The sequence below is a fragment of the Microtus oregoni genome, unplaced genomic scaffold, assembly GCF_018167655.1.
Source record: "Microtus oregoni isolate MIOR12 unplaced genomic scaffold, Mior012 000003F_ref0000135, whole genome shotgun sequence".
Lineage (NCBI taxonomy): Eukaryota > Metazoa > Chordata > Mammalia > Rodentia > Cricetidae > Microtus > Microtus oregoni.
Window position 1 is genome coordinate 8,147,519 of NW_024543062.1, and position 15,011 is coordinate 8,162,529.

The 15,011-nt window shown below is 48.5% G+C and overlaps 1 protein-coding gene and 1 non-coding gene across 3 annotated transcripts in view; one reads left to right on the forward strand and one right to left on the reverse strand.

Moving 5' to 3' along the window:
* Positions 1-15,011, reverse strand: part of Srrm3 (serine/arginine repetitive matrix 3) — a 71,334-nt gene that overhangs the window by 36,904 nt on the left and 19,419 nt on the right. For both annotated transcript variants that reach the window (XM_041648287.1, XM_041648286.1), the window contains exon 2: positions 924-1,180. In XM_041648287.1, the coding sequence (XP_041504221.1) occupies positions 924-1,156 (233 nt within the window). In that variant the 5' untranslated portion in view covers positions 1,157-1,180. The remainder of the gene's footprint in view (positions 1-923; positions 1,181-15,011) is intronic.
* On the forward strand, positions 11,116-11,217 carry LOC121446668. The gene has a single exon (XR_005974100.1). It is a non-coding gene; the product is annotated as a U6 spliceosomal RNA (small nuclear RNA).

The following is a 15,011-nucleotide window of genomic DNA, read 5'->3' on the forward strand; positions in this document are numbered from 1 at the left end:
CCTGGGCACAGCTCCATCACTTCCAGGTCAGGTCGCCTCAGTTAGAACAGCTAAGCCCCTTGTTGGTGTACCAAACTCCGGAGTGCAGCCCAAACACATGTCCATCCCTGCCCTACCTCCCCCACTCCCCTCCCCATAGCCTCCCTTGTCCAGCACGCTCTAGCCCTGCCAAACCAAGTCCCTGCACACAACTCTGCCAAGTTCACAGTCACATCCCTGTCCTGGTTCCACCACATCACACTCCAGCCACAGCGCCAGTCCAGACTAATATAACCTCAGCACTCCTCAGGGAAACAAAGCTCAACTATCACCTGCCCACGCCCCCTTGCGGAGTTTAGCTACACCCCTACTCCGTCCTTCCTCACCAAACTCCAGAGCACAGCTCAACCACTTACACCCACACCCCCTACTCTGGCTTCATCCTATCTCTTCCCAACCGGACACTCTGCCCAGTCCCGCCTCTCCCTCTGCACCCAGGTTCTGGGCACTGCTGGATCATTCTCTGGTCAGAGTCGCTGCATAGACTGGCCAGGCTCATCACAACCACATACCAACCATACCTACCCTGTCTAGTCCCTCCCTACCTGCTTCTTCACCATGCCCAGAGCACATCCCAGCCATACCCCTACTGAGTACTAGGTACTCAGACTCCGGTCTTGCCCCCGCCTCACACTTCTCTGATTCCGCCTACCGTATCCAACCACGCCCCCTGCTGTCTGCCCCGCCCTCCTGCCCAAAGTCCCTGAGTGTAGTGTAGCTTAACCACGGTCCTACGCTTCCTCGTCCTAGCCCCGCCCCACCACGCCCCAGCCCCGCCCCTGACGACTCCAGCACTAAGTCCTGAACACAACCTGACCTCGCCCCACCTCATCTCCCCTGGCCCCGCCCCTCTCGCCCCGCCCCTCTCGCCCCGCCCCGCTCACCCCTGTTCCTCCATCATCTCCTGCAGCTCCATGCACTTGAGCTCCACGCGCCGCTTGCGTTCGTGGTCCAGGATCTCCCGGTGCGCGCGCTTGACCAAGCCGGGCTCGGCGGCGCGCAGCTCCTCCTCCGGGCGCGGCCAGTTCCCGGACGAGGCGCCGGGCTGCGGGAAGCCGTTGGAGGCGTCGGGCGGGGATGGCATGCCGGCAGCCCCATTGTTTACGGTGGAGGACATGACAACGGTCCTGGGCGTCGGGCCCTGCGGCACAGACAAAAACACAAGGCGGGGTGGTCACCTCTCAGCCCTACGCTAAGCTTTCACTATACGACTTAATCCTGAAGGTTTAGGGCCCACTCGCGGCTCTAATCCGCTTGCTCTTAGGCTGTAGAGGGAGGGCTGGTGACAGGTTGGCACCGTCACTTCAGGACATGAATGTATTTCATGATTGTCTTTTCCCATCTGTAAAGTGCAGACTGGGTCTTTGTGTTTTGTTTGTTTCCACTTCATTTTTTTCTTAGACAAGTTTTCCTATATCCCAGCCTGGCCTCCAACTCTTATGTAGTCAAGTATAACCTTAAACTTCTGGTCCTTCTGACTCCGGTCTCCTAAGTGCTGGGGCTACAGGCACGTGCCATCCCACTGTGGTGAGATGTGCTGGGGATGGAACCCAGGGCATTGTACATGCTAGGCAAGCGCATTACACACTGCCCCAGTCCCTCCAATCCCAATGAACTTTAAAAAAAAAATCTTCTATGGAACCAGACACACGGCTTGGAGGGTGAAGGCACCTGCCGCCTAGCCTGATAGCTGCAGTTCAAAGCTCAGAATGCAAATCATGGAGAAAACTGACCTACGCACACACACAATACAAAAAATGTTACAAAACTTCTTCATCTCTTTCTTCATTCCTTTCTTTTTTCCCCTTTGTGTAGCTCTGGCTGTCCTTGAACTACCTCTGTAGACCAGGCTGGCTTCAAACCCAGAGATCTGCCTGCCTCTGTCTCCCGAGTGCTGGAACTAAAGGTGTGTGCCACCATACACAGCCTTTGAATATGAATACAAATTTTCAAAAAGAAAAACCCATCTTATTTTCTGGTGTTGGGATCAGACCCAGGACTACATGAATGACAGACTAGCAGCCTGCCACTTCAGCCTTTAATATATATATATATATATATATATATATATATATATATATATGTGTGTGTGTGTGTGTGTGTGTGTGTGTGTGTGGTGCCTATGTTTAATCCCAGCATTAGAGAGGCAGACAGATTTCTGAACTTGAGGCCCGATTTTCAGAGTGATTTTCGGGACAGCCAGGGTTACATAGAGAATCCTGTCTCAAAAACCAAGTTAAAACAACAATAACCAAATAAGCAAAAAGAAGATATTACAGGGCTCGATAGTGTGTGCCTTTGATCCCCAGCACTTAGGAGGCAGAGGCAGGCAGATCTCTGAGGTCAGCCATGTCTACAGAGAGAGTTCCAGGACAGTCAGGGCTACAACAAGAGACTCTGTCTCTAACAACAACAAAATAACATGAAATAAAATAAAAGATATTAAGACTTATTTTCTTTTATGCGAGAGAGTTTTGCCAGCATGCATGTATGTGTAGCACCCATATTGCTTAGCGCTTGAGGTCAGAAGAGGATAATGGATCCCCTGGAACTGGATTTATGGGTAGTTGTCAACCACCATGTGGGGACTGGGAATCAAACCCCAGTCCTCTGCAAGAGCAACAGATAAGTCCTCTGGTTCGCTGAGCTATCCTTCCAGCCCAGCTTCAGCCTTTCTGATTATTTGCAGTTCTGGCATTCAAACCGAGGTCCTGGTACCTGCTAGAGAAAGTGCTTAATATCTACGCTCCACCTCCAGTCAGCAGGCTCATAACCTGGGTGCTGTTCTGACTCTCGTCAGTGTTCTGACTTCCGGTCTGCAACCGCAGCAACCCTGCAGAAATGGAGGTTTCCCCAGGTTTTATTCCCTTCCTATTCCGGGTGCAGTTTTCAGTCTCTACCGCATCTGGCTAACTTTTCCAAAGCTAACATCGCAGGGGGTAGTCTCAATAAGACTATCTCTTCCTTGTTCTGGAAACCCTGCCCCCAAGGTGACATGGAAAATTAGCTTTCCCAGCAGCCATGTCTTCTTGCGTGCTAGGGGTGGAGTGGGTCCGGAGGCAATAAGTGCTAGACCAAAAGTAGAACACACACACACACACACAACCTCTATCTTAACAGAGGGAACCGCCTCCTAAGCTATTCCCGGGTCCTTTCTCCAAGGCTCTGCTAGTTGCTAAGCAACTGAAGACCTCATTCTCAGGGTGTGAGATGTGAAGGATACAGGGAAGGGTTGGGCAAGTGCAGTTAGGAGCCATCTCAGCAACACCCTTTCCTCTCGCCCCACTGGGGATGGATTTGGGGTTTTGCACATGCCAGACGAGCACTGTACCATCTGAACTACAACCCCAGTCTCAATTAGCTTCTTTTAAAATGGCCTGGCTGGGGGCTGGAGAGATGGCTCAGTGGTTAAGAGAATCGCCTGCTCTTCCAAAGGTCCTGAGTTCAATTCCCAGCAACCACATGGTGGCTCACAACCATCTGTATGAGGTCTGGTGCCCTCTTCTGGCCTGGAGACATACACGCAAACAGAATATTGTATACATAATAAATAAATAAATAAATATTTAAAAAAAAAAAAAAAAAAAAAAAAAAAAAAAAAAATAAAATGGCCTGGCTACCTAGCCTGGACAGATCGCTCAGCACTTAAGAGCGCTTGGTGCTCTTGTAGAGGACCTGGATTCAGTTCCCAGCACCCATATTGGGCTGTTCCCAGCAGTCAGTGATTATAGTTACAGGGAAACCCCATACTCCTTCTAGACAAGCAGACACACAGAAATAAGCTTTTAAAAAATTCTTATTCTGGGGCTGGAGAGATGATTCAGAGGTTAAGAGCACTGGCTGCTCTTCCTGAGGTCCTGAGTTCAATTCCCAGCAACCACATGGAGGTTCACAACCATCTGTACTGAGATCTGGCGCCCTCTTCTGGTGTGCAGGCATACATGCAGGCAGAATACTATATACTAAATTAAATGAAATCTTTTTTTAAAAAGGAGGGAAAACCTCTTATTCTGGGCCTGAAGAGATGGTTTAGACATAAGGAACACTGACTGCCCTTCCAGAGAACGTGGGTTCAATTCTCAGCACCCACATGGCAGCTCACAGCTGTCTATAATGCCATTATATGAGATCTGGCTTCCCTTTCATGGATATACCTACAGGCAAAACACCAATGCACATAAAATAGCAATTAATTATTTAAAAATTCATATCTAGCTGTGTGTAACACATTTCTTTAATCTCAGTGCCTGGAAGGTGGAGACAGGTGGATTTCTGTGAGTTGGAAGCCAGCCTAGTCTACATAATAAGTTTCAGGCCAGTTAGAGCTACATAGTAAGACCCTGTCTCCAATAAATACATAAATGAGGATTAAATTTTCTACTCTTGCTGAGAACCACATCTATGGGAAGGTAGACAGAACTGTTCGAAGAAACTCACAGTGTTGCGATAGCGGTAAGGGAGACTTCAGGCCCTCTCTACGTCCTTGTGAATCCCAGCCAACAAGGTTCTATGCCAGGCTCCTCTGCTTTATCTGCATGACCTTGAGGATATCACTGCCCCTCTCTGAGTCCCTGATTCCTCACTGCGGATAGGTGCACCACCCACGTTTTGCGGGCTAGGCCAGTTCCTGGGGGCTTAGAGAAGGAAGTTGTTCAAAGTGGTTAATTTTAATTGTCAATTTGATGTAATCTAGAGTCATCTGGGAAATGAGTCTCAGTGAGGGACTGTCCAGTTTAAGCTGGCTTGCCTCTTAAAGGGGTTATCTTAATTGCATTCATTAAAGTGGGAAGACCTGCCCACTGTGGGCGGCACCGTTTCCTAGGCAGGGAATCCTGGACTGTTGAAGAGTGGACAGTGTGAGCTGCGCACTGGCACACAGGCACCGATTCCTTGCACTCTGCTCTTGGCTGGGAATATGATGAGACCAGTTGCTCCAGGTCCCTAACACTCCACCTCCCTGCAGCGATGGGCGGTAACATTGAATTGTGAGATTTTCCCCCTTTAAATTGCTTTCTTCGGAGGCAATACTTTTTTGACAGGGTCTCATTATGTAGCTCTGACCTGGACCTTGCTTCGTAGACCAGGCTAGCTTCAGATGTACAGAGATCTGCCTACCTGTGGCTCTGAGTGCTGGGATTAAAGACACGTAACACAACTTCTCAGAGTATTTAGCACAGCAACAAGGAATTAAAACACTGTCCAAATCCGTCTCTCTTCATCTCTAACCTTGTCAATTCCCACCCTTGACTATGGAACAGACCTGAATCCCAAACCCTGTTCTACTCAGGTACACACACACACACACACACACACACACGTGCACGCAATAAAAATAAAACATAAAAATTTGATCCCACCGGGCGGTGGTGGCGCACGCCTTTAATTCCAGCACTCAGAAGGCATAGGCAGGCGGATCTCTGTGAGTTCGAGGCCAGCCTGGTCTAGAAGAGCTAGTTCCAGGACAGGAACCAAAGCTAAGGAGAAACCCTGTCTCAAAAATAAAAAAAAATAAATAAAAATAAAATAAAAATTTGATCCCTCACCTCTCTCTTATGGCTCCCATTCATCCACTCATTCTCTTCCCCTGGTATCATCTCCATCTCAGATCCTGCCTGGCCTCCCTGCCCCCAGACCCCTATCTTCCATGAGTCACATCTTGACTTAGATTAGAGATGCCCTGTTATCTTGTCTTATCACTGTGACACAGTCCCGCCTCATGGTCCAGCCACATACATTGTCGTCCCCCACCCCCCAGGCCTGCCAACGTCAGCTCACTCTCTCATCATTCTCTTTGTCTGTGAGATGCATTCACCCCATACTCCACACTGACCTTGAACTACCAGGCATCCCAGGACGGCTGCCCATTCACCTTGCTCCTCCCTCAGCCTCCAGAGCACTACAACTTCAGGCTTTAGCCACTAGGCCGAGTTCCCAGGATGCCCTCTCCCAGACTCCTCATCAACGCTCATAGACGGCATCAACTCTCAGTAGACTTTTCTTCCCTGCTGGCTGGCACCATCCCCTGGAACCCCTTGACACTCGCTGCTGTCACTGTAGATTGGTAAGCCTAGAGTAGCCTTGGGGCTTCTGAATCCCTACTGCCAGTCAAGTGCCTACGTGAGAGGAGCTCAGTGAGAGGGACTGAAGAAGTCAAAGGCCGTTACAAAGGGCAGATGGGATAAGAACACACGGCACAGTCAGTCCTGCTGTCGCCACACTCTCCCCTTGTTCTGCCTTCTTCTCCTTAAATTACTGTGATGGGGATGGAAGCCAGGGTCCTCCCCATGCTTGGCAAGCTGTCTGCTACTGAGCCACGCCCCCAGCCCCACACTGGGGGATTCTAGGCAGGGGCTCTACCACTGAGCCACATACCAGCCCCACACTAGAGGATTCTAGGCAGGTGCTCTGCTGCAGAGTTGGGCTCCCAGACATTTGCAGGAATCTTTTTTTTAATATTTATTTATTTATTATGTATACAATGTTCTGTCTGTATGCCTGCAGGCCAGAAGAGGGCGCCAGATCTCATTACAGATGGCTGTGAGCCACCATGTGGTTGCTGGGAATTGAACTCAGGACCTTTGGAAGAGCAGGCAATGCTCTTAACCACTGAGCCATCTCTCCAGCCCATCGCAGGAATCTTATAGAAAAGCATTCTAGCACTGAGCAATGCTGCCATTTTGAAACTTCATCTCTTGCCACATTCTATTCTAAACCAGCCTCCAGCCCCTCACCCTTCCATTTGGTCTTGGCTCAGGCAGTTCAACTAGGTTAAATGTTTTGTTCTCTTCTCTACCCAAGGAGTGTCTACTCACCCTCTGGAGTCCAGCTCAAATGTTACCTCCCCCTGAAAGTTTTTCAGTTCGTAGGAAATCTGAATCACTCCCCTGCCATTTTAGTCTGAACCTCTGATATGGCACTGAGGTTCAAGTGTTTGCATCTGGCTGCCATGCCTGCCTATGAGCCCCGTAACTGGGGCACTACCCTAGCTTCTCAGAGTGGATCCCACACTCACAGTGCAGGAGGTTCCTGAGAGCTGTAGAGAGAGACTTCTGAGACTTCAGCCCCTAGAACATATCTTTACTTTCTCTCTTTTTGGAAGTCAGATGCTTGAGATAGAATCTTGGTCTGTAGCCCTAATTGTTCTAAAATGATGTATGTAATATGGGTTGACTAACTTTCACTGATCCTCCTGCCTGCTTCAGCCTCCCAAGTGCTAGGATTACAGGCATGGGTCATTGCACCTGATTGACAGGCGTTTTCATCCCCTGCCCTTATACACCAAAAAGTGTCTCATGTCGCCAAGACTGCCTTTGAAAGCACGTGGAGCTGAGGATGACTTTGAACTTCTGATTCTCCTTCCTCACCACCCCGAGTTCTGGGATTAGAGGTAGGTGCCACCCATGTATGATTGGCATCATCTTATAAAGTCATGTGAGCCTCCCAAGGAGAAAGTTACACTGTACTGATGTGAGCTAAAACACCTATAGCAGTCCTGATCCTAAAATCTAAAATGAGCACCTTTGGGGGAGATCAACATGACCCTTCTGTGTCGGATCATGTGATGGACTGCAGCATAAACACAGAGACACTAAAAATACTGTTTAGAATGACCCACAGGGCTAGCAGGATGGCTCATCAGGTTAACGGTGCTCACGGCCAAGACTGACGATCTGACTTTGAGCCTTGGAACCTATGCGGTGGAAGGAGAGAGCCTACAGTGTTCTCAGAGTGTCCTCTGACCTCCGCACGTGCACTGTGGCTTGTGTGCCTGGGCACACACATACACAATTGAAGTTCATTTAAAATGCAGAATAATCAAGGATATATATGAAACATAAATAGTTGGGCATGGTGATGCATATCTGTGATCCCAGCTTGGGAGGCTAAGATGGGAAGGTTATGAGTTCAAGGCCAGTTTGGACTACAGGAGTAAGTAAGAGACAGGGTTTGTCTCAAAACAAAACAAAAAACAAACAACCCCCCCCCAAACAAAACAGGGGCTTGGGCGATAACTCAGTGGGCAGAATGCTTGCTTTGTAGCCAGTATGACCCAAGTTGGGTCCCCAGAAGTCTCTTAAAATGTCAGGCGTACTGGTGCATACCCCACCTTGTGGGGAAGGCGGACTCAGGTAGAACTTTGGAGTTTGCTGGCCTACTTGAGCTCCGGATCAGTGAGAAACACTTTCTCAGAAAACAAAAACAAAAAGCAATCAACCAAACCAAACAAGCAAAAAACAAAACCCAAAACCCAAATTGGACACTGCCTAAAGAAATGACACAAAAGGCACATGGTGCTTATACAGACACACATCCTCTCTCTCTCTCTCTCTCTCTCTCTCTCTCTCTCTCCAAATCTGGGATTGGAGATATGGCTCAGTTGGTAGAGTCTTGCTTAGCATGTGTGAAGCCCATGGTTCCATTCCCAGGACCACATAAACCAGGTTTGGTGGTGCATGCCTGCCATTCTAGCACTTGGGAGGTGGGGGGCAGGAGGATCATAAGTTCAAGGTCACCTTGGGCTACCTAATGAGTTCTAGGATACATGACATACAACCCCATCTGAGACAAAAAAGGGGGGATGGGTGGGATACAGCTCAGTGGTTGAATGCTTACCTCGTCTTCACAAGGCTCTGAGTTAAATGCTCACACACATGAAAACATTCCAAAATCTGCAAAAATACAGTTGAAATTGGAAACATTTCTAGGCCCTAGTATTTTTGGATAAGGGAGCTATAGTCTGTCTTTTGTTCTATTAATTCACCTGTATTCAAAATAGAGATTAAATAACATAATGTGCGTAGGTGTATATTGGAGGACCACGGTGCCCATCCTATTCCAGCATGCTTGCTTAGTGAGTGGATGGAACAGTGACACCCTGAAGATCAAATTTCCTGAGGACACAGTCTGGAGGAGCTCACAAATATAGTCACAGTCCAAACGACTGAACAGATGGAAACAAAGGAACGAATGTGTAAAGGTAGGGAAGGATTTTGGGAAATAGTACATGTTGAATCTCGCTCCCCCACCCCCAACTAACTTTCTAAAATTGGAATGGGTTAGGCAGTGTTTAGAAGTAATATATTTAGGAAGCATTGAGGGATTTTCACTGATCATATACCCAATTTAAGTCAATATGACAAGGAGGATGCCAGAACTCCAAGCTATCTTCAGCTACATCAACAAAAATATTGAGAAGCCAGCAGATGAGAAGACACAGGTGGCCAGAATCACCATCGTCACACATCTGAGGGACCGCAGAGGATTCAGGTCACATTGGGCTGAGACTTCTGCTAAGAATTCTGATAGCTGTTGTCAGATTTGGCAAATAAAATCATGGGCTCCCTCGTTAAATAAAATTTGAATTTCATGAAGTTCATATTTGGGACAGGCTTCTAAAAATTATTCATTGTTTCTCTGAAGTTCAGATCTAATTGGGTGCCCTGTGTTTTATATGTCAATCAACCTGTGATACATCTGAGATCCAAATCTCAGGAGGTGAGATTATTATAGTTCCCTAGGTGATGCACTTTTGTTTTTTTCCCTCTCTTTCTTTCTTTCTTTCTTTTGACAGAGCCTCACTACATAGCCAAGCGTGGTCTGAAACTCTCTCTTTTAAGATAAAAAAAATTTGAAACTGAGTCTCAAGTGTCCAGGTTGTCCTTGAACTAACGATTGCAGCCAAGGATGATCTTGAACTTCTGCTCCTCCTGCCTCCGTCTTCCAAGTGCCAGACAGATTATTTTTTTCTCTAGAACTTTTGATCTTTCTGCCTTACAGGTTCAAGCCACAACCTCTGGCTTTTCCTTCTAAGTTGTGGCCATGAATGAAGGTTTGGGGAATACTACCTCAGGACATAATGGCTTGCAAACAGCACGAGCTGTCTTTAATATTGGCAGTCTGTTGTTCGGGGGAGTTTCTGTCCTGCCCAGTTCCCACAGTCGTTAGGTCCCAAAGAATCACACAGAGGTCTACATTAGTTATAAACTGATTGTGCTATTAGCTCAGGCTTCTTATTAACTCTTATAACTTATATTAGCCCATTATTCTAGTATATGTTAGCCACATGGCTTGGTACCTTTTTTAGTGGGGCGGGTCACATCTTCCTTCTTCTGTGTCTGGGCAGGACTGCAGAGGAATGGGCTTCCCTCTTTCCAGAATTTTCCTGTCCTCATTGGCCCACCTCTACTTCCTATCTGGTTGTCCTGCCTCTATTTCCTGCCTGGCTCTTGGCCAATCAGCATTTATTTAAAACAATTGACAGAATATAGACAATTGTCCCACACCAGCAGTCAGCAGTGTTTGTTCTAGTTTGGACATGAAGGGTATTCGGAGCTACTGACATCAAGGGAAGATTCTCTGAGAGTGTCACTCTTGGCTTAATTTTGGAGCCCCATAACAGGGTAGCAAAGCAGCAGAGGGCTGAGGAAGTGGCTCAGTAGGTAGAGTGCTTGCTTAACCTGTGGGAAACCCTGCCTTTGATCCTCGGCTGCCACATAAGCCAACCAAGGCGCTCCACACCAGCTGCGTTGCTTGCCTGTTACCGTCAGCACTCAGGAGGTGGAGGCAGGAAGACCAGAAGTCTGAGCTCATCTACAGAGCTACAGAGTGAGTTCAAGTGGGTCTGGGCTACATGTGACCCTATTGCAAAACAACATAGGGGAAAAAAATCCATCAGAGTGAGCAAAGTCCTCGAGTGTTTGAGGAAGATCCAGGGAGGTTGAGGACAAACTCAGGGCAGGCTAGAGAGTCTTTGGAAGAGTCCACAGAGGTTCCAAACCATCCAACTCCTCCCCACAGCCTCCCTCCCACCCTGCCCTTTGCTGGTCTCAGCAAACTGCTCTCTTCTTTGCCATCAGGACTTTAGGACCACGGACAGAGCACACGTCGCAGGCGGGGTGGGCATACACGGTTGAGGGGAGAGTTAGGAGTATGTTTTTTTGTACCTAGGACTTTCTTGCTTAGTTGGAACAGAACTTACCCTGCCTTTCCCCTCCCCTGCCTGCTGGAGATTTCCATATGCAGGGGGACTCTCAGGATCCGAGACCTCAATGCTCTCAAGTGTGCAAGTTTCCATGCTTGCTTCAGCAGCACATATACCAAAATTGGAACGATACAGAGATTAGCATGGCCCTTACCCAGAGGGATTTTTTTTTTAAGCTTGAACTTAGTTTTATTTTTAACTAATTTTTTTTGTACTGGGTATTGAACTCAGGATTTTGTACATAGTTCTTCTACCTATTAGTCATACCCTAGCCACTGAGCCACACCCCAGTCCCTCACTGGGGGATTCTAGGCAGGGGCTCTACCACTGAGTCACACCCCAGCCCCTCACTGGGGGACTCTAGGCAGAGGGGCTCTACCACGGAGCCACACCCCAGCCCCTCACTGGGGGACTCTAGGCAGGGGCTCTACCACTGAGCCACACCCCAGCCCCTCACTGGGGGACTCTAGGCAGGGGCTCTACCACGGAGCCACACCCCAGCCCCTCACTGGAAGACTATGCAGGTACTGCAGACTCTATCTTGAATTCTAGCAGACTTCAGCCTAGTTGATGAGGGGAAGTTAAGTTGCTCTGGGACGTACTTTTTCCAGTCTGTAGAATGAGGCTGTTATCTAGTAGCTGGGTGAGATCATTCCTCCTTTCTTTTTTTCTCAGGGATAGGCTTGCAATAAAGGGGGAACTAAAGCCACACCCCATCTCCTCCTCCTAATATAACAGCAAACACTGTCCAGGGAGAGTGTGCTTTTGTCTGCAATGGTCAGGGAAGCTGTTGACTGAATGATGGCCAGATGTGGCTGCAGTCCCAGAATTCAGAAGACTGAGGGAGGAGTATGAGAATTCCAATGCCAGCCTGAGATACACAGTAAAATGAAGGACATCTTGGGCAGCTTATTATGGGATCCTGTCTCAACAACTTCAAAATAAAATGCTTGACAAGGCAGTGCATGCCTGTAATCCCAGTACTTGGGAGATGGAGGCAGGAGGACCAAAGGTCCAAGAGTGTCTTTGACTATACAACACTTTGAAGCCAGCTTGGACTACATGAAACATCAAACAAAGAAATAAACAAGGAAACCAGTTAGAAATGGGGAGGGGCTCAGTGGATAAAAGGGCTTGTCACACCAGCCTGAGGCCTCAAGTTCGATCCCTGGAATCCACATAAAGGTGGAAGGAGAGAATCAATTCCATAAAGGTGATCTGTGGTCCTAGCACATCCCCCATTATATACACAATAAGAATAACATGGCTATTGCGTAGGGGTGGGGTAGAATACACACACACACACACACACACACACATATATATTGATGTGGGATTCTCCTCTGCATGCTATGAATATGTTTTATACCACTGGTTAATAAAGAAGCTGCTTTGGCCTATGGCAGTGCAGAATACAGGTAGGTGGGAAAGCTAAACTGAATGTAGGGAGAAAGAAGGCAGAGTCAGAGCGATGCCATGTAGCCACCAAAGGAGAAAGACGCTAGAGACTTACGGGTAAGCCACAGCCTCTTGGCAATACATAGATTAATAGAAATGGGTTAATTTAAGAGATAAGAACTAGCTAGAAATATGCCTGAGCCATCTGCCAAAGAGTGTTGTAATTAATATAGTTTCTGTGTGATTATTCGGGTCTGGGCAGCCTGGAAACAAAAGTACAGATTCTGTTAATGTATATTGTCAGAGACATGCTTGGTGCGTCTGGTGAAAAACCAAACGTAATGAAATCCCCCAAGGTTCAACAACATTTTGTCAACGTGTTTTATCAAGCTGGCAGAGAGAGCCATCTCCATCACCATTGCGGTGGGTCACTCACGTTCCTAAGGGCAGAGTCCTGTCAGCTCCTCCCCTCATGCCATGGGAACCCTCAGCTTCTGCAGCCTGGGAGCAGAGAGTGGCACGGAGCAGCAGCCACAGTGATTGGTGCCTCCACTGTGATCCCTGCCCATGATGGCGCCATAGAGGTCAGGACTACAACGCCCTGAGCCTTGGAATCTGTCCTTCAAAGTTACTCATGGCGTGGTTGCTCTAGCGCCCTCTAGAGGAAAATCCAGAAACGAAGGATGGAAAGGAGATGTTTAAAACGCTGTCTTTGTGGGGTTTGGTGAGGGTGAATTGGAATGAGAGAAGACTGGCGTGATGGTGGGAGCTCTTCCTGGAGGAGTGTGAATCCCCCTTCTCTTTCTCATTTTAAAAGCTGCATTTATCGTGTGTGTGTGTGTGTGTGTGTGTGTGTGCGCGCGCGCGCGCGCGCATGTGCGTGTGAGCGCTTTCACCGTGGCACAAATGCGGAGGCCAGAGGACAACTTGGGAGAGTTTGTACTTTCCTTCCACCATGTGGGCCCTGGGAATTGAACGCTGGTTGTCAGGCTTGCTGGGAAGTGCCTTTACCATCTTGCTGATGTCTCTCTTTTCTTTTTTGACGGGGTCTCGTGTAGCTCAGGCTGGACTCAAACTGTCTATGTAGCCAAGGATAACCTTGAAATTCTGGTCATCCCATCTCCACTTCCCAAGTGCTCAGATCACAGCTTCATACAAGATAGGCAAACAGTCTACCAGCTGAGCTACATCCCAGCCCTGCTTTTCCCCACCCCTCTTCCCATGCTAATTCGCTTTTGGTACAGGGTCTGGCTATGTATCCCCGGCTGACCTTGGACTTGCAAGTTTTCTGCTTTGGACTCCAGAGCACTGAAATTACATGTATGTGCTATCACCCAGCCCCTTTGTCTGTAAAATGGGGCTTAATGTAAGTCCTTCCTCTCAAAGAGGTTATGAAGAGCAAAGAAACTGATCTGTGTATAATTTATGTGCCTGCTAGCTGTGGACACCTACAGTCCCAGTCCGTGGGAGGCTGAAGCAGTAAGACCATGAGTTCAAGTTCAGCCTGTGATATATGGTGAGTTCCAGGACAGACTGGGCTGCTGTACAGTGAGACCGTGTCTCTGTCTCAAAACAAACAAACAAATAAACAAACATGCGTACATTGATGGGGATGTCGCTTAGTACCATGCAAAAAGCCCTGGTTTTGATTTCCAGCAGAAACCAAGTGTGGAGTCCCCAAACTTGCAACCCAAGCATTCAGGAGGACAAAGTGTTCAACACCATCCTCAGCAACAGAGGGAATTTGGAGCCACCCTGGGCTATATGAGATGCTGAGCTATGGAGAAGGAGAGGAGGAAAAAGGGAAGGGGAGGAGGGAGGAGACGCCACAGTGAGCCGCAAGAGCTGGAAGCCAGGAGAAGCTGGCATCTCCCGGCAGCGAGAGGGTTACAGTGGCTTCCTCGCAGCCGCCTTGGTGTCTCTGGGGAAGAGTTGGAGCTGCTGTTTGTTACCCAACCCTCCAGAAGATGCTGCTGCAGCTGGGAGGAAAAGACCAAACTGCTTCCTTTCAATTATTCAGTGACTGGAGCTTCCTGGGGCCCCTGCTGGAGCCGGAGGAAAATCTTGGTGGGAGCTTCTTCCACTAGGGCACCTGGGCTAGAGCCAAGGTGGGACCTGGGGGAGAGATAGGCAGCCTGGTTTGTGCAGTGCTGGGACCTCAGTGCTGTGCCTTGACAGCCGGCCTCATGGTCCCTTCTCCTGCCCTCCTCTGTTCAGTCCAGACCTCTGTCTAACCACCTGGGCTGGGCCAGGGTTTGGCCCCACCCCTTCCCTGCAGCTTCAGTCTCTGCTGTTGAATACGGATGATCAGATGATCGGATGATTATGCATAGCCTAGGAGAAGCATAGGCTGTCCTGAGAGTATGTGGGTTTGGGCAACCTGTCCAGAGATAGGCTAGCTCCCATCTCCCCTGCTATATTCTGCACTATTCGGAACCACCAGCCGATACCTTTCCTTGTGTCTGGAATGCCTCACCTTCCATTCATTCTGCCAAAATGGGCAATGTCACCTCTTCTCTGAAGCCTCCAGTGACTTTCTAAAATATGTCCTCCTGGGGGATGTGCCTCTGGGGCCACCTTTTGGCTTCTGCTC